We start from the raw sequence: 20896 nt of genomic DNA, 5'->3' as shown, positions 1-20896 counted from the left end.
AAGAGTACAGTTTATACAAGTCTCTTCTATAATTTGGCACATGTAGTACAAGTATACAACAGTAAGGAGTCTTTCTTTTCTTCCACTCCTACTTGTCTATGGTGGTCTTAGATTCTTAATTATTTTCAGCAAACTTTATTGCATCACATAGTAATCTTATTATGGTGTCTTCTATTCATGATCTGGTAATGCAAGTATATTCTCATGTGTGTTTTTGTGTATTCTATACTTAAACTACACCTTATGCAATATTACTAATTTGTGTGAATTCTCCTCATACTGTATTTCACATCTGGATTACTGACTTTGATGCATAAAATTTTATTTCTCTCTGCTTTTGTGAGTCCTTCTCAGGCAGGGTTTTTAGGTAAATCTCTGTTTATCTAGAACTGTAATCCATTCACTTGTTTCTCCAACTATTTGTCACTGGCAGCCTAATTACTAATCCTATTTTCTTTCTCTCAGTCAACCTTCTAGTATTGTCCAAGAGTTGCATTGTTTGAAGTCTTTTTCTTCATTCTGTTTTTGTTCTAAATATATAATGTATATTTATATGAAATATACACATTTAATATAACATAATGACAACCAAAAATAACCTGTCCCAGGAAACACAATTCTGAGGGAATTTTTAAAAAGTAAGAAATAAATGACTAGCCATTCTTTATTCACTCAGGAAATGTAAAGTGCTAGATATGTGCCAACCAGCATTCTAGGAGATAAATTATTCTGTGGTCTACTGTAGTTGGCCTAAGCATTATCACTTTATTAATTGGTAATGGGGAGGGAAAATAGTAATGACTGATAAAATTAGGTGGGGATCTGTCTTGACAAAACCTTTTTCTTGCTATAAGTCAGTAAAATCTGAGAATTTAATTTCTTGTCTTTTTATAAGCCCAAGGGCCCTCTCCCCTGTTCCCTTTAACTTACATGGACTTTCTGAGCATTCTAGCTAGAATAGACCATTATGTGATGGATTAATTTTACTCAGAGGCAATTCACTTAACTGATGAATGAGTGAAATATGCAAACAGTTTAGCTTTTCATGATTACATACATAGTGGCATTTAACAGTAAATTCAAACAATTATGTTTTTAGAATAACGACAAAATAATTAATTGTTATTTTTATTCTCTAGTAAAAATTACTGACAAATTAGTTGCAAAAGAGGTGATATAAAATTTTAAAAAGTAAAGCTGTTAAAAGTACATGGCTTCTCAGAGAATGGTTAATTTTTAAAACATAGCTCACGATTCTCAAAATGCTTTCTTTATGTAGTATTTTAATCTTATTTAAAATGACATTTGAATTATAATTATCATTTTGGAAGAAATTAAAGATTAAGAGCTTGACTCGCTTTAGAATTACATGTTACTAATAAAATGCTTTTCAAACTTTATTTTAGTGTTGTGGATAATTTTAGAAAAAAGGAGAATGATGCTGCAGTTAAAATCCAAAGCTGGTTTCGAGCATGTCAAGTTCGGGCATACATCAGGTACATTGATTTTGTCATGGAAATGTCAGATATAGCATGACAATATATTCCTTAGAAAAGTGCTCATTTCAGATAATCTTTTATTTCACTTATACTGAAATTAATAAGTTGCATGATGTTCTTTTAAAGAAATACATAGTATTTCTGATCTTTTCTTACTAGAAAACTAAATTATATTGACTATATCTCTACTTTTAAAAATTCTGTGTATTATGAACATTCATGATCAGATTCTTTTCCCCAGATTCCATAGAATGTGACAAAAGATCGGGTTTGTATTTATAACAATGAAATTATTCCAAATCTTTTCTAACATATTGGTAGATAAAAGCAATGATGCCTAAATGATGTCATTCTGATTATACAAAGAGACTGAAATTTATTTCTGTCTTAACTCTTCTCACTTTTTTTTTCTTCAGTGCCCAAATATTCCTTCAGTCTCCCTTCAATTCTGAAAAAATTATTGTCCTGGATAAGGTAGAGGAATAATATGCCTAGACCATAATAACTCAGATAGCCCAGCTGGGAATTAGACAATATAATACTTCCTATGGTATCTAATAGGAGCGAGAAATGTAAATTTAAAGTGTGAAGACTAGTCTTCTCTTCACAACTAGGAACATAGCAGCAAAAAGAGTATTTTTTAATCCAGCAGTCTAATGTGACATTGGCTTAGATAGACTGAGGAATACAAGAAAAGAATGAAGAGGGGAATTATTTCTTGACCTCAAGAATTATTTCTATGTACTTATAATGATTTCCATCAATAGTGCATGGCTTATGTCTCAACATGTCACTGTGACCTGTTTTATAGTCTTAACATGCAAAAATATTTTAAAGAATAAGTATTAAAGAGTAATTGAAATTAAGATATTGTTTAATCATAAGCCCAAAACAAATAATGGATAGTTTTCTATGTGTTTTTTTCTTCTCTGGAAATGATTGATTCTATCCCAGAATGAACTTTCTACTCTTTAAAAGTACACATAAGCTTGGCTTTGAATTTGATCTCTTGAATATTTTAAGCAAAGACTTAAGAGACATTCTTGTTTCAGTGCAAGCATACTAATATGCATATTTTTAATCCTAGGTATTTACACAGAATAGCAACAATTATTCAAAAATGGTGGAGAAGTTATTTAGGGAGAAAACACTATTACCTAATTGTGAAGGTAAATATAAAATTTATATATGTTAGCATTTGAATTATACAATATACAGTAACTTATTCACTTCAGTTGTATTACATGTAGTTTGGAAGTTGCTGATAATAAATATTTATATAAGCACAAAATTGTGCTTAATTTTTGGTATGAGACCTCTTCTGAGAAGTCTTTCTTGATTTTTCCATGGAGAGGAAATGAGAGAGAATCATTTCCTTGTACCCAAACTACACTAGGTATTTAATTTTTTTTAAAGTATCTTTCACCGTATATGCTTTTATATATGCTTATGTGTTGATGATTTTCTATACTTTATATATGGTGCTCTTTGAAAGTAGGCACCATAGCTTGTTCATTTTTGGTTCACCAACATTTTAGACTAATGCCTAGCCCGTGACATAGTCAATAACATCCTCATAAGGATGCTGAATTGGTAGAAGCAACCAGTGGGACTTCTTCTTTAATTCCTTCAGGACTTTCTACTAAATCTTTTTTCACAGGTATAAGTAAGATTTAAATAGATGATAGTTCCAAAATGTATTTTTATAAAAAGTTGCATATAGTATGGGTATATCACTAATGTATTTGTAATTAATATTATTGGAAAGCAACAAAAGATTACATGGGGCCTTTATGATAGCTTTATTTTTTTATTAAAACCTGCTATTTGCCAGACATTTTGCATAGATTATTTAATTTGTATTATCATAATGCTCATTAAAAGTAACTTGTAATACTCATTAGGCAGGTTAGGAAACTGAGGCTGATATACTTGTCCGTGAATGTATAGTGACATATTTGGTATACATAACAGCCTTGCAGTTGTTTTATAATTATTCGTATCATGTGGCGATTTGTCTGTTAATCTCTATGAGGACAGAGACGTCTCATCATTGTTGCATTCTCCTAGCATGGTCCTGGCATATAATATATATTCAATTAATGCGCAAATGAATAGAAGAATGAACACCAATGCTATTTTTATTACACTGTGGTACTCCCTTTATTAGGTAGAGGCTGAAAATTGAACTTGATCAGTAATCAGTCTGAGTGTAAAATGTCTTACTATTTTTTCCTCTTTTGACTTGATTTTGGTTAAAAGCATCATTTAAAAAGTAACTCTTTGAACTACTCTGAAATTAAATGCCTCTCTTTCTGTTTCTGCTTAACATCTTGGAATGGAAAAAGTAAAGGTAACTATTTAATAATTGCAGAGTATCTGCTTAGGTGCCAGGCACTATTGTAAGCATTTTTTGTGCAGTATCTGAGTCTTGTACCCAGCTTTTTACTCTTGATGAGCAGTAGAAACAGCACAGACTTTAGACCTGATGATGGTTTGGTGACTATGGACAAGTTATTTAACCTATGTGGGCCTTCCTTATGACCCTAGTCTTTAAAATGGGGATAGGTATTTTTTGTGGATTTTTGTGAAAATTAATTGAAATACTATACATAAAATACCCAGAACTGTGACTGGCGCATACCAAGTGCTCAAAAATGGTAGCTATTTTATTTCATTTGCGATGCTTTTGTTTCTGTTATTCAAAGACCATTGAGGGAGTTTGCTTGGAGTAATATAAGTGAGAAATTTTCAAATCAAGCCAGCTCCATTTTATATTTCTCTCACTGGTGCATATTCACATGAGTTCATTATATGTGACTATGTGTGTGTGTATAATGTTTATATAATGATTCAGGAAACCTCATCAACTGTGAAGATTTCCTTTCTTAGAATTAGGGACTGTAGAAATTAGAAGGAGGAAAGCAAAGAATTACAAAGATAGCTATCTTTAAAGCTGTTTTAAAATAGGAAAGAAAACTGAAGAGAGGAAAGAGCCTTTCAGGATTTAAACCTAGATAATGGATTCTGCACTAATCCGCCTAATCTACTATTCAGCTTTCACCCTCCTAGAATCTAGAGCTTGATATTTTAGAATATTAAAGGTTATCATTTGTATAATGTGTATATCCTTATCATTGGCTATGTCTTCATTGCTTAAATACTAAAATTGCTGTAATTAAATATATGCATTTATATATTGTTGAAGAATTAAATCTGCATAATCTTAATAAGATGATCTTCTAAAGAAAACAAGTGTGGTTGTACAACAATAGTTTTAAGCATCTTTGACAACTGCTGACACTGGACAGGGAGCCGGTGAAGCAGATGAAGTCAGACTGAAGGACTGAAGGTAGCTTTATAAGTGTTTCCTGGGGTTGATGTCATATTCTTAAACATTGAAGAAGAGATCTGGTTTTCTTCTTTTATATTCTCAAGCTGAGGTTGGCCGGTTAGCTCAGTTGGTTAGAGTAGAGTGCAGCCTTGTAACACCAAGGTCAAGGGTTTGGATCCCCATACTGTCCAGCCACCAAAAAAATAAAAAAATAAAAATAAAAATATACTCTCAAGCGGAATGCTCAGGCGTTTTAGTAATTACCTTTTATCTGGTATACATACAAACAACCCTTATTGTTTATTTAAAGATACATAGAGGCAAAGAATTCCACTGGCTACAGTATATATTTCATGTGCTATTTGAACTTAATTATACTATTTTAAAGAAGAATGTTATTTGATATTTAAATATATTTTTGTCCTACAAATATGGAAAAATTATAATTAAATATCAGTGCTTCTTTTGTACATCAAATTTCTATTGATGCCTTTTAAATACTATTTTCCAGATGTAAGTGTTTTTGCCCCACCTTCTTTCTTCCTTCTTTCTTTCTAATTTTGACATATGCTTTTTTCTTTTTCTTTTTTTATTTACTGTACTTCCACTGATACTTCAGGCTACTTAAAAAGTAATGTTTAAATTTTGAAGTAATTTCAGATTTACAAAAAGTTGCAAAAATATAGGAAAAACTCACAGATTTCTTCACTCAGATGAAACAATTCCCATTATTATTTTCTCTTTTCTCTCTACATGTATATATATTTTTTCTATATATACATATCGTTATTCTGAATCATTTGAGACAAAGTTTCAGAAATTATGCCCCTTTATCTCTAAACATGTCAGTGAATATTTTCTATGTAAACATATTACAGTTATCAAAATCAGGAAATTGACATCTGTACAAAATTATTATTTAATCTATAGAGTCTATTTATATTTCACTGATTTCCCAAAAATGTCATTTATAGCAGAAACATCTTTTCCAGGCTACAAACTAGGATTTCACATTGTACTTAGTTATCATGTCTCTTTACTCACTTTTAATCTGGAGTAGTTAATTCCTTAGTCTGCCTTTGCCTTTCATGACCTGATATTTTTGATGAGTACAGCCTAGTTATTTGTCAGATTATTCCTTAGTTTTGATTTGCTAGTGTGTCTTCACTATTAGATTGAGGTTGTGCATTTTTAGCAGAAATAAATTTTAATAGAATGTGTTAGGAGGCACATGATGTCAGTTTGTCCAGTGACTGTTGATGTTAACTTTGACCATTTAAAGTGGAGTCTCCCAGGTTTCTACATTATAAACATTTATGAGAGGATATTTAAAGATTATGTATATATCTTCTTCCTCATCAAACTTCTGTATATTGGGTTTAGAATCCAATGATGATTCTTACCAGAAACAATTATTACTGTATTTGTCAAACAGTAATTTTCTTTCTTTTCTTTTTAATTTTTTATGGTGACTGGCCAGTACAGGATCTGAACGCTTGACCTTGGTGTTACCAACACTGCGTTCTAATCAACGGAGCTAACTTGCCAGCTCCAACAGTGATTTTCTAATTCCATCATTTCTTCTATGTTTACTTGCTAGCATTCTACTGTAAAGCTTTTCCTTCTCTCCCACTTATTTATTTATTCATTTATTTATAGCAGTATGAACTCATGGATTTCGGTTTTATTCAGTGGATTTTAATCAGTTACTATCACTAATTGGTCTGGTGCTCAAATAGTCCCAGTATTGCCTGTAGGAATGGGAATTTTTACTAAAGCTTGTATCCCTAGTGCTTAGACTTCCGACTCCTCCACAGCTGTCAACAAGCTTACCCCTCGGTTTTAGCTACCTCCCAGGAGCAATAGGAATGCCAAATGCTGTATTTCTTTATTTCGAAAGCCTAATGTCTAGCTCTTTCCCATGCATGCGGAAACTTTGCTCTTCCCTTCCATTTCTCTGCCCACACCATTCCTTTTACCTCTCCTCCTCCCCCAAGTATAATGTCTTAGAGCTTAGGAAAACAAGGCTGGGATGGACAGTCACATGCAAATCTTCTGAAGCTAGAGTGCCTGAAAGGACCTGCTGTTTTCTTGGGTCAGGGAGTGGGACATGAGTTGAGGATACTGTTTGAATCTCTACACTGTCACACATGTAGTCCTGGGTATTTATGTTTAAACCATCATTTTCCAAATTTATTCTGCATAACTTTTTGGCCTAACAGCTACATACAGTAATAATATTATATGTTATTAAGTTATAAAATGATTAGGATAGTGACTTTAAAGCTTTAGTAACCCAACTTCTCCATTAACTAAAATTTTAGCAAAATTTTTAGCAAAATATTTAGTGCCATATGTAAAACGGTACAAGTAGTGCAGCTATTTTGGGAACTAGAGAAATGCAACTGTTTGAATTCTTTCCCTGTGACCTCTTTTGTCACCTGAGCCACCAGAGCATGATTTGAAAGCTACAGATTCAATTTGCTTGTCTCTGCAAGGATCTCAGGAAGAATCACCATAAACAAAAACAAAACAAAACAAACAAAAAAATAAAAAACCCGATGATATTAATTTTGTGATCTTTGGGAAAAATCACAAAAAGAAAAAAACTAATGGCCTAGGGGAGGAGAACTGAGTAGATGAAGCATAGTGGTGGGAAAGAGACTTTTCACTGTCACCTCTTTTGTATCTTATGAATTTTAAACAACATGAATGTATCATCTATTAAATAAATTAATTTAAAAAGGAAGTCAATTTAAAAGGGACTTTCCTCTCCTAATGCTTGTGCTCGTGCACACACACTTAGAGATAATAAGTATTCAGAAGGGAAGTTAATGTAGGCTCTCAAGGTCAAGGAAATGACACTGGAATTGACCCTTGGGGGAAACAGCATGAATGAGATTTTGAAATGGGGAACGGGCCTTGCATATTGAGAAACAATAAGGATGTTTGATCTGGATGAAGCAGAGAGTTTGAGTAGCGGAAGATTGGTAAGGAGTTGAGTGTAACTTTTATAAAGTAATTTTCTACATTTCAGGGAAGTTTCTTATTTAAAAACATTTTTACAATCATTGCCTCATGTGTCCCTAGCAATGGTTTGTTAAGTAGAATGTGCACATGGTATATTCACTTTATCGATGAAGAAATGGAGGCTCAGGGGTTTTGAATGATGTGCCTAAGGATCTTAGCTCCCGATCCATATGCCAAATACTAAACATCTTCTCTGGATGTTCCTCAGGTAGCCCAAGTTGGCTCCTCCTTCTGTATTTCTTTATTCCGGTAAATAATACTACCACTCAACCAGAAATCCAACCCTGAGAAACACTTATCCTAGACTTTCTACCACCTCTTGCTCCCTACCCACTACCTCCTACTGGTCATCAAATCATTTCCATTTTCTCTCATAAAAGTCTTTCAATTCCCATCTCAACTGCATCATTTTACTGCCATCTCCCCATAGCACACAGAGTAGTGTCAGAGTCCTCAGTCTTCGACATGACATGTCAGGTCTTTTATCATGTGATGATTGCTTTTTATCTAACCTCATTTCCTGTTGTGCCTGTATAAATATGCTTTGGTCATGTTAAACCATTTGCCATTGCCCAAGTACAGTGTCCTCATCACCTAAAGATCTTTTATGGATGCTGTTCACTCTGTTTGGAATGCCCTTCCTCACTCTCTCCTACCATTGGTCTGAGTCCCTACTTATCTTAAAAGACTTTACTTGAAGATGAAAAGATATGTGCCAGGTGGGTTATACACGTGGGTCACAGTTATTCATCCCCCACTCCCCTTGCTTACAAAGGGATGATTTGTCCCTATCTCATTGATTTGAAGCTTGGCCATGTGTTGTGAGCCGGTGGGACATACACCACACCCAAGCTGAAGCTGTAAGAGCCTTTCTTACTCTTCCCCTCTGGCACAAAAGTGGCATACCTCAGGTCTGGTCTGCTCCTTCAGCCTTGGGGCTGAGAAAGAGACATGTGGAGCGTAGCTATAGAGAGTTTAGCTCACATGTAATATAAGTGAGAAAGTTTTTGTTTTTGTGTTTTTTAACCTACTGAGGTAGTTGCATTTGTGTCTTAGCAAAGCTGATGAATAGTTATAATGATAACAAAAGCAAGGATGTTTATAACAAACAGTCTGAATGGGATACTCTGTGATGCTTACAAAAGATGTTTTGAGCTTTTTGAGTCTGTGATGATGTTAGGACACCTCCATGTGGTGATATCTTGTAGGGTGATGGGCTGTCTCTCAGCAGAGGGCTTGGCACATCATAATTAGCACTCAACAAATGTTTATTAGACTCAACTATTGAATGAGAGCTTAGATTAAGGGCCAGGGCTGGAGATAAAGGTTTTAGAGCCATCATTATAAAATGACAGGATTTTCTACCTAATGAAAAAAATATGAAAAAATATCTGAACAGTAGATCAGAGGGCTAAGAACTGAGGTCTGTAGAATGCATTAGGTAAAATTTAGGAAGAGGAAAGAGAATTAAAGTAGAGAATAAACACTCGGGAAAACAGAGTGGAACAATATCACAGGAACCAGAAGGGAAAACTTCTAAGAAACTTGGAGTTGTCGACAGTCTCAAACGTGGCAAGAGCAGAAAGAGGATTGTAAAAAGACAGAAGTCCTAGGATCTCTTTATAGCGGCCCTATATTTTTAGAGACAGACTTCCTCAAAATGCTACTGTACCAGAATATCTCTATCCAGCTTTTAAATAATTCTCATAATGACACCAAATAGCTTAACAAGTCCTAAAGTATCAGTGCGTTCTCCAGTATAGTGACCTCATTAGCACCCAATAATAATCGTAGAGCCATTCCAGGCTTCTTTTGTGATTTAACTCTTTCTTGTTTGCTGTAATGCTGTTGTTTTTGTTTTTCTTTTCAACCTCTATTTCAGGCCTTCCTGCTATATCTAGCAACATTACCCAAATTTGTCTGTCTTAGGAGTCTAGGACTATTGGCTCACAGCCATAAAAACCCTTTCCTCTTATTGAGGATGTGCTCTGATTCTTCTTTCTTACTGACAATGAATTTATAGTCACTGGTGTGTATGCTCCATGCACCTGCATTTCATGCATGTTGAATTCTTGGTATAATTTTGCTGCTTCCATTGGATACAAAATGGTCCTACTGTTTTGGGACCCTGCTTGTTTTTAGCTATATAATATTCTATTTAGCTTCTCCTTACCACTCACTGCTTTATTTCATAAATGGTGAAATAAAAATAGTCATTCTCATAGGCAATAGTAACAAGAAAATGTTGAAATATCCTTTCACCTGCCTCTTCTAGAGCACTAGCACTTTGAGTATTCCCTGAGTGAATTTATCAATATAAACTGTACAGGACAGTTTGTATACATATTGTCATAGTTTTAAATTTGCTTTTCTTTTTTATATTTTGTTATTACATAATTTACATTCCGTTTACTACAAAATATACTATTTTTTTAGTCACCACATTCTGAGAGAAGGGAAGTATTAAGGCTATCACAATACACGATTAATTCTATGTGAGTTATCATGAAATAAATGTATATAACTATAATCCTACACAGCTCAATGATATAGTTTTGAATTGAGATCATCCAGTGAATAACATATGTATAGCACCCACATTAGCAGGCAATATAATTAAATTTTGTTTTGTTGAAATGTAGTAATAGCCTATGGTAGAATAATTACAGATAATTATGATTTAAAAAGATATTATTGTTCAAATTATAAAATAATTTACTGTATTGCTGACAACTAAGGCTCAAAATATTCATATATGGCTTACCATTTCAATACTTCTTACAAAGTTTTCCTATTTGATTATTTAAAAGAGTAGCAATGAAAGGAAGTTTTCTTAACTTTAAATGGGACAAAGGATGCCATATACTATCAAATTCCATTATATGGTGTTATGATAAATACCAACAATTTGCTTTTTAGTAAGTTGGAGAAAGAATATAATTGGCTTTTAATTTTTTTAATGGAAAAAGAAAGGTTATTTTAAAAATCACCTGTTGATAATGACCAGATTCTTATCAGTTGCCAGCAAACAAGGCAAAGCATATGCACAAAATACTCATGATTGCTTGATAATAAATCATTTTAATGATTATACTCAAAATTAGGAAATGAGGGTGGCACTGATGTGAAAAATAACAAAGGCTCAGGCTCATCAGATCTGTTATCTATATGTGCATGGCTTTGAAGCTTCCATTGTCATTGAATTAATGCAGATATTTTCTCTTTATTGTTCAACCCAGCAAATAAAGCCAGTTGATCTGGTCACGTTATATAGTTACATTACTCAAATTTATTATAAATGTGTATTACTTTAAAAGTTCTGCTTTGAAATGGTTGATCATTTTCTTTTTGAAACTCATCTTTTCTTGGTTTCCAACGCAAATGCTCAACAATAAAGGAAAGACTAAATAATTTTTGGTGTGTTTGTATAACAAAATACTATGTAGCCGTTGTATATTGCATATGAAAATATGTGAAGAAGGAGTTTAAAACTGAGGTAAAGGAGAGATCTGTGCTAGATTTGTCTAAATTAGGTGGAAGAGCATTTTAATAGAAATCAAGTCACCAGGGCTTTAAGGAGAGGAATTTGCAGCCTGGGTTTAAGACACATCTGGAGCATGCTGTGGGAATATAAGGCTAAACTCAAGTGGAGGTCATTGGGACTGAGAAAGGCAGGTAATTCTGAGATTAGGTAATTGAACCTGCTGCCCATGTGCATATGAAAAGTCTTGAGATAATGGCAGGAGTTCTGATGAAGAGTAAGACCTTTCGCTGGGTGTCAAATATTTTATATCAAATGGTTGGAGCAGGTTGGAGAGGGGCAAGAAGGAGAGAAGGAGGATAGTGTGATCCAGAGGCCTAAGGAAGGGTGACAACACCAAAAAATGATTGTAATAGAGTTGAAAAGTGTAAGATTCAAAGTTATTTTTGTTTCTTTCGTTTGTTTGTTTGTTTGTTTGTTTTAAGAAGTATGTCTGTTGGTTTGAAATGGTTTGAAAGTACCCACCCATTAGAGCTAGGAAAATGCTAGCTTCTTGTTCCAGTTGCTGGCACTTGGAGTAGGGGAGAAAAGGTAGTTTCTCCTATAAATGCTTGCAAGAAAAACAGGAGAGATAGCATTTGGACAGCTAGATAAGAATGGTAAGACATTTCAAGCAAGGAAAGTAATATGAATATGGAAGTGGAGAAGAAAAATGTGCAATGATTTGACCAGATCATGGTTTAAGTGAGAGATAATTAGGAAAAAATATTGGGACCTGATTGTGGTGAAATTTGAGTTATCACTTTGACCTGTAAGAGAGTGGTTCTCATTTATTCCACACCCCCCATTGTAATTCGCCTAATTAAAGAAAAGAAAAAGAAACTCAAATATGGGACCTACTCTAATCTGTAGTCATTACCCTACTCAAGAAATAAAAAAGTTAAGTGTTATGTGCCTTATCTTGTGACTTCATCTCTCTCTCCTAGTGATCTGAAATACTCAAGTGTGTTGGTTATATCAATCAGCAATTAAGATGCCTTGCCTTAAGCATTTGGGAACTATTTGAAGGTCTATGATTTTAAAAATTCAAAAAGGACTTGATAGAAGCAATACTTTACAAGAGTAATCTAGAGGAGGTGTTCAGAATGGATTAAAAATGAGATGAAGCAGTATGAAGACTAAATAGCTCAGTCACGGGAAAAGAAGACAAAGCTCAGGGAATAATCAGAAATGATGGGTGAAAATGAGAGAATCAAATCCTCAGTATAAAATAGAAAACAGACATAGCCACTGGTGAAACTGAGTACTCAGAAGTTTGTTTTATAAGCAGGACGATATTCAAAATACAGCAGGGTCACTCATTTATCAAAACTGATGACCAAAAAATTAGAAAGGACGCCAGTTATTAATAACAAGTAGGACCATTCTGGTCTAATTTCACTGAACAGCAGCTCTGTCCAAAAAGTCCACATGGATATTAACCATTCAGAAAATTATATTTTCAAAAAGTATATACCCTCCAAAGAAAAGTTTCACAAGCCTTCTAAACGTTGAGCGAGGTTGTATGACAAAGGCCATACAACTACCAAAGGTTGATGATATTCAAATGCTTTTTTTCATCCCAGGAATTCTTCCTACTCTACCTGTTATAAATGTAAGATAATTAATTCTCTTTGTCTTTATCTTCCTCTTTTCTTTTCCCCCCTCCCTTTGCCTTTTAGTTATTCAACGAACATTTGGTGGCTATCTATAATTGAGCACCATGTTTTCATTACAGTAAAACAGTGTACTCCTTTTATGCTTAATTTTTATGCCATATCTTTAGTCTTCCCCTTTAAAGAAGACTTGGTGTCTTACTAATAGAGGAATAAAAAATGAATAAATAGTAAGGAAAATAAGACTATTGTCCACTGAGAAATTATAATAGTTTGTCATTCTTGAGTATGTTTTTAATATTTAGTAGCCAGTATATTCTTGGCCTACCCAACTCCATGGAAAGCAATAAAAAAAAAGAACACTTTTAGGACAGAATTCTAGAAAATAATTTTAATAACAAGGGCTTTTATATGAGTTATATTTTAACTATTCATGTAACTAAAATGAAAAACATTAATGTAACAAATCATTATTATTCAGTTTGGAGAAACAAAGACTTAGATGAAAATTTGCAAAATTTTAAAGTGTCTAAATATATCTCCTAGAAAGCTATGGAAATGCAGTTTACATTTACATATAATTTTTTAGTGTTTTTTAAAAATTGTGGTAAAACATATATAGCATAAAATTTACTACTTTAACATTTTTTTAGCTGTACTATTCAGAAACATTAAGCACGTTCACACTGTTATGCAAACATCACCACTGTCCATCTCCAGAACTTTTCCATCATCCCAGACTGAAACTCTGTACCAATTAAACAATAACTCTCCACTTCCCCCAGCCCCTGGTAATCACTTTCTGTCTCTATGAATCTGACTATTCTAGGAACCTCAAATAAGTGGAATCATACAATATTTCTGTCACATATGTTTTTTGGTACTTTTAAAAGCATCTGACATATAGAATTGTGAATGATTGTGGTATCAATTTGTGATTCACTTGAGAATGATATGTTGCAATCAAATTACTTTTTCACCTTTTAACTACCGAATTCAGAATTCTTAATCTCAAAAGCTGTATCTGTCTTTTTCAATACTTCATAAGAAAATTTAGCCCTTTATACTTTTTGGAATTTTACATATATAGAGTTAAATTATGTATCTTTAGCCCCAAAATGTATAATGATTAGCACTATTGATAATCCCTCTCATAATAACTATGGACTATGTCCCAAGCACCTTAAATACTTTATCTCATTTTAATCTTCACAGCAACTCAATGAAGCATGTAATGCCCTGTTTTGTAAGGATGGAAATCAAGACTGAGACATTAAGTAACTTGTTCAAGGCCATACAGATGGTAAAAGTAAAGTCAGGAATTGAACTCAGGTTAAAAGTTCACACACACTCTCCCCTTTAACTAAACAATGAAGATAACCATCTTTTTCTGTACTAGAACTATCTGGAATATATAGTTTCCAATATATTTCTTCTTTACAAAAATATTTAATGTCAATATCTGTTTCATTGTGATTTGAAGAAATATGTTATTAAAGTAAATATTTTAAATCACCTCAAACACCAAGACTTATGCCTTGCTTGCTATAACAAAGAGAATTGAAAATGAAGTAACATGATTGTGTTCATTTGTAAACAACATTGCAGCCAACTGTTTCTTAATTGCTCAGACTGTTGATAAGTAATCCAGCCTTGCTGCTCTCCACAGACAATTTGCTTTGGATCAGACCAGGCAATTCAAACAACACTAATTACAGTGAAACTCTCATATCTGAATTTCTGTTTGTCACACAGAAGAAAACTCCTCCATAAACGTTTAAGGCACTTTTCTTTCTTTTTTTTTTTTTTTTGCCTGAAACCTAATATCTATAGCCTGGGCTCACATTATATTTGTTGAATGAATTTTGATTGAATAAAAATGGATAAAGTTGTATATCATGTTGAAAAATATGTATTTCATTGCTTTTACTGTTACTGTATTGTCATGAATTATGTTAATTTTATATCTTTAATTAAAAGAACAGATGTGGAAGCATTATTTAAAGCAATATTTTCATTAAAATAAGCTATGTTGCTAAATGATTATTTACTATACCAGAGATTTGTATATTAATAGATGAATGTGTCTTTACTAGAAAGAAACCAAGACATTTGGAAGCCTTCACTGTAGCAAGAGATTTGCTGTAACATGATATCATTGTATTTATGATTTTATGGTGTTAAAATGAATATTAAATGAAACAGAATTCCCAAGGATTACTCAGGAGGCAGCTAAGTACATAACATTTTGCATAGATGGTTGGAAGACACAATTTTGCTCCATCACTGCATCCATATCCTTGAACGATTTCAACTGAAGACAGCATTTCTTTGAATTTTTCATTAAACTAGACGGCTTGAAATATGAATTCCTTTTATGTTTCTGTGAGTTTTGGCTAAAAGAACCCCAGTGAATAAATCATACAATACTACGTGTCACCAGCACTTGTGAATATTTCTGCTTTGTTATTCTATTCTCAGTAGAGCACCATTGATTATCAAACTCAGCAGAGAGCATTTTATGATCATATATCTCCATTAGCTCCAAGTTTGACTACCATAGATTTTTCAGGTTAAGCTTGCATTATGTATTAGGAAGCCTAGCTCTTCAATACAAAGTTTGATTTCATTTTTCTAAGCCTAGAACTCTTATTATGTATTATGTATAAAGATCCTTATCTTTTATATGTAAAAATAGGCCGCACTGTCTTTGTATAACTGAAATGTATGCCATCTTTTTTTTTTCTTGATTCACAGGTAGCATATTATACTATGAAGATGAATTTCTACAATGCAATGGCTGTCAGGGTAAATATTTCTTCACTTGTTAAACAAATGAAAAGTCAATTGTGCCCTGAATTCCCTTTTAATAAAATGAGCAAAGCAGAATAATGCAAATTTGATTGATATGCTAATGATAAAGAGAGAAAAGAGTACGTAGTTAAAAAGTTAGTTATGCTAAATAGTCTTGGCAGTATTAAAAATTAGAATACAAAATGTAAACCATTTAATTATAAATGCTTATGTTTTAGAATGTTAAATAACTCTGATCCATACTAGAAAAAAACTGTAAATATTAACGAAGCAATGTATTAGTTTCCATGTGACATATAGAATATTGTGATAAATAGATGAACATGATTCAAATATATAAGATTTCTGCCAAATACAAATCAATTAGAAATTATTCATATGATTTAGCAGTAATAAAGTCAGTTTCCAGCTTAGAAGTTTTATTTCTATCATTTGTGTTATTTTCCTAATAGAAAGTTGAATTTAGCTATTATGGGGCTTGAACTTGATTTCCACACAGATTTTGGTAATGGGCACAACAAATATTTATTTCTTATGTTTCGGACAATATGGTAATAGCGTAATTCCCAAGCTATTATAATTGGAGACATTTCTTAAGTGAATTTCATTCTTGTCCTTAAAACCTGTGTTGCCTTATTATATTCTCTTTCATTAACCTATTAATTCTTAATTCTGCAAATAATAGATTTTATTTTGGGTGAGGCAAGGTAGTAAAATACTTTCTGAATATCTTGTCTTGAACCATGGTGTGTAAATTAACATTATTTTTACTATATATATTGTTTTTAGAAGGGATATTTTCCTCTACAGGTATATATGTGTTGGGAGCCTAGCCTAGGGGCAATCTGCAGTATCTCTCTGTTCACCTGTCTGCTCTCCTGGAGTTTGAGGAAAAAAACAAGGGAAAGACAGATCTTTGTGCTCCTTTTCCTGAGCCAGAGGCAGATATTCCAGCTACAGCGAGCTATTTACATTTTTCAGTAATATTCATTTAGGAAAACAATTTGATTTTTCTTTTAATGGAATGCTTTAGTCTGGTAATTTAGGACATTTTGATTCTTAACACCATACTCCTAACACCATTAAATTCTTTCTTTTCTGCTTGATTCATGTCAGATGTGTCTCCAAAGTAAAAAGAGATGACTGAGAACCTAAAGCATCTAATGGCTAAACACTTAGATATCCCCATAAATTACCCAGGGAGAGATCACAGTAGATCTTCCCTGTCTTCTGTGCTACAACGGAGAAGTACAGAAAGACTGGAAAATATACACTTTTATGATTTAGCCCCAGATCTGCATATGGAATTCTGATCTGTCTTGAATCCTTAACTTTCCATGACCTAGATTAGGCATATCTAAGAAACCCACATCATACAAGCCACTTGATAGGTTGAATGTTTTACTCAACATCATACTGAAAGCTTTATTTCCTTAGTGTTATCTAATGTCAGTTTGTCTTTGACTCATGCCAGCGGACAACATTGAACTTTACCTGAGTCCTGTGATCTTGAAAAACAGCAAAGGTTAAAAATCCCCTCACCCTTTTGTGTTTTGGAAACAGCTTACTAAAAAAAAAAAAAAAAAAAAAAAAAAGCACTCTTCTTCACATGACTTAGATAAGACAGAGGCATTCCGCACTATGGCAAGTTCAGACACATCTCTCCAGATTCCCATTCTTTACCTCACAAATGATTAGCTGAACTACTTGCCCTGCTGATCAGCTGGAACAACATGTTTATCAACCAAATTGTGATTTACCTTCTCTCCTTCCTGCAGGTCTCTGAAGTTAAGCTATCATACAGCATATCCTTAATATCCCCTTCTGAGAACAGGCTGGCTTCAGGGTAAAATGTTCTCTGATCTGCTCTCCAATCATGCCACCCTTTTATCCCACTTTCCCACATCAGATTCTTTCTAGACTTGTTTATACCTTCCTATAAAAGAAAAACATTTTTTTTCCTATCTCTTGACATTACTCTTGTAAATCTCATGGTCAAAGTGTTCTTCCTATTGCAGTAGTCCACCTCTGCCTACTGCAATAATCCTTTCAAAGCAAGTGTCTCCTTACGAAGATTGGATTTTTTTTTTTTTTGACACAATTCCCTGAGAGATGAGTAGGGTGGGAATGCAGTGAGGATTATACTGGTAAGAGGAGAAACTTGAGCATTATCTAGAGGTTGGAATGATCCCCTAAAGGCACTCAGGGATTTCTGAGGGGCTATATGAAGTATGTAAAGATTACTGTGGAAAATTTGAAATAGAAATCTTTCTCTAATAATAGTTCAAAGACTTCCCTCAGAGGTTTGAGATGAGTTAACCTGGTAACTAGGTACTTCATGTTCCTAAATTGGGGGATCAGGAGGCTCACTTGCATAGTGATTCCCTAACGAAGATTAATTTTTAGCATTGTTGATCACAGTGACCGGTGACCAGAAATGAATTAATCTGTAAGTGGACTTTAGCCAATTTGTTTGTGAAAGGACGAGTCGACACCAGTTGACGAACCACCAGAGAGAGCTCGTTTATTAGGCAGCACACACACATATATATAGGGCTTCTAGGGAAGGCTGATTGGCTTAAAATACAATCCCTACTTAGAGGGCAACCAGCGCCATGATGGGGTGTGGCCGAGAAGGACTTATGTGATCAGGGTGTGATCCCTTGGGGCATTTGGGTTCTTACGTTCCCATTGTGTGTTCCACATGTATTTGTGATGTACACATCTGAAGATTACAACCCTAATTGGACACCACTAGCTGAAATTTTACTTCTAATAACTGCAGCTCTGCCTTTTCAGTTCATAAGCTATTAAGTAACTCTGTTCAAAATGACTACCCTATAAAAGATTTGAACGTGGGTGGCTGTGAGTGTCCAGGAAGAAGAACTTCTCAGAGTAACAGATAACTACAAAAATCTATATGTCCAATAATGTTCAGACATATTTATATATACATACATACATACATTCATATAAATATATATATATATATACACACACACCCAAATCATGAATAAGGCCTTCAAATACAATATATCAGAAAAAACTTTTGTCTTAATTTGACTCATGAACTGAAACAATTGCAGGTTATATATTTTTCTATTGATTGCTGGCATGACAACTAAATTATATTAAATTATCAGAGATGCTAGTGGAACATTCCTGAAAAGAGAGAAGTTTCACAAATTTATTTATAGCCTATCCATCCCTTAATAGATGTCACTCTTTTGTAATGAAGAACAAATTATATGTATGTGATTTTGTTTTATGTAATAGATATTAATATCCTGATTTGCTGCATTTATTTTTTAAAGGGTCACCTTTTCACTAAAGACTTTACGATTCCCCTACTCCTGTAGAATTGATCACTCTCTCTTTTTATGTCACTATTTTACTATCGACATACTTCTGTTATAGAACCTGTAACATTTTATTATCCTTACTAATTTACATGCCTGTCTCCACCCTCCACACGCTGTAAGTCCCTTGAGGCCCAGATCCTATCTTCTTCAGCTTTGCATCTCCAATGCTTGGCTTAGAGTCAGTGGTTAAATAAATATCCTTGAATAAATTAATAAATGCTTGCCCAGTTTTTCTAAACAAGGAGTACAAACAAGTCCTTTGCTTTAAATACTTTTTCTCCAAGTCCCTAAGTGCCCATTTTGGAAATCTTTGCTGAAGGATCTTTTAGCCTCTCTGATTACTTGACTAGACTGTGTGGTGTGGATAAATTACATGTGGAAAGGTAAAATTTGGTTAGTACGGTTCAAAGGAGAATGGTAGACCTCATGAGATTTAGGATATTGCTGAAGTATCATAACACACAGATTTGAAGGAGGTTTGTTGTGATATAAACTGCTGTCAGAACCTACAGTTTGCCTTTACAAAACCCCTGTTGCTGATGTGCTGCTAGGCCATTGACAGTCAATTAATACAACAATAAAATTGCTCAGTAAATTTTTATCTTATCTCCTGGGGCCCTATTACTCCTGTTTCTCTGTGTGACATTTTATTTCTTTTATAGTCTTCAATTTGACTTTATTCCAGGTTAGGATTTTACTTTTTCTCCAGCATTTTGGCCACTCCATTGTGAATCCCATTTAAATTTGGCCTCCAAATTTATTTGCGGTTGTATCTCTTTGAACAGTTTTTAGTATCTTATACAAACACCATGAGTTGATTCAGCTGCTAAGCTAATTTCTGCCCCATCCCATCTATATGTACAATTGTATATCTTCTTACAGCCTGGTGAAGAACTGATACTCTGTTTCTGATGTTAGTATGCATATAGGTAAGCAGTTGGGTGTCACCTCAGGCCCAGCAAATACTGGGCTAAGAGAGTCAGGTTCCTAATAATACTATAAGGATGAGGGCAAGAATTCCTTTATGTATGAAAAGCCTATTAAAAAATATCCCTGGGAATCTAAAAAGTGCAGGTTAGTGGCATCATTTTATCCATCTTGAAGACTGTTACTTGTCCCTTTTTCCCAGCACTTGGAGTCAAGGTTCTTAATATTTAGTGTTTTCTCTTGCTTATGGCTTCTGCTTACTGGATGACTCCAGCCGGGAAGAAGGTTCTTGTAAAGAATAACACATACCTTATACTTAATTCTTCCATTTATAGGGGGAAAATAACCCAAGACCAAGATTACATACAGTCAGCCTCAATATGGCACAGACTCTGGAAGTTAACAAAAGTAAACTCCATTTAAAAATTTGAAAAACTTCCATTGGGTCATCTCATACATCTTGAGTCCTGGTTTCCTTGTCTGTCCTAGGACAATTGTAGCCATGCCATGTGAATGCAAATTTCAGGAAGTGCTACTATGCAGTATCTTAGAGATCTCTCTTATAAAATTGTTTCATCAGACTTTTTTTCTCCTAGTTTCAAAGATCTATGGGGAATGAAAAAAATGAAAATAATCTAAAGTTTACAGAGTATTAAAGGACTACAGATGTAATTGATTGTTTCGAGTAGGATTCCTTTTTACCCTGGAGTCCTTATCCATTTTATTGATCAATCACATATACTTAGTGAAACTCTCCAGAATCTGGAGAGTTTCAATGATTCTTTATTATCTTA

The 20896-nt window shown here is 33.7% G+C and overlaps 1 protein-coding gene across 1 annotated transcript in view; it reads left to right on the top strand.

Moving 5' to 3' along the window:
• Positions 1–20896, top strand: part of SPATA17 (spermatogenesis associated 17) — a 245377-nt gene that overhangs the window by 30729 nt on the left and 193752 nt on the right. The window contains exons 2-4 of the mRNA XM_063115289.1: positions 1407–1496; positions 2587–2668; positions 15757–15807. Coding sequence (XP_062971359.1) covers positions 1407–1496; positions 2587–2668; positions 15757–15807 — 223 coding nt within the window. The remainder of the gene's footprint in view (positions 1–1406; positions 1497–2586; positions 2669–15756; positions 15808–20896) is intronic.

The sequence above is a fragment of the Cynocephalus volans genome, chromosome 11 (genome assembly GCF_027409185.1).
Source record: "Cynocephalus volans isolate mCynVol1 chromosome 11, mCynVol1.pri, whole genome shotgun sequence".
Classification (NCBI taxonomy): Eukaryota; Metazoa; Chordata; class Mammalia; order Dermoptera; family Cynocephalidae; genus Cynocephalus; species Cynocephalus volans.
Note: the sequence above shows the minus strand (reverse complement) of the source record. Positions and strands in the feature narration are given on the sequence as shown.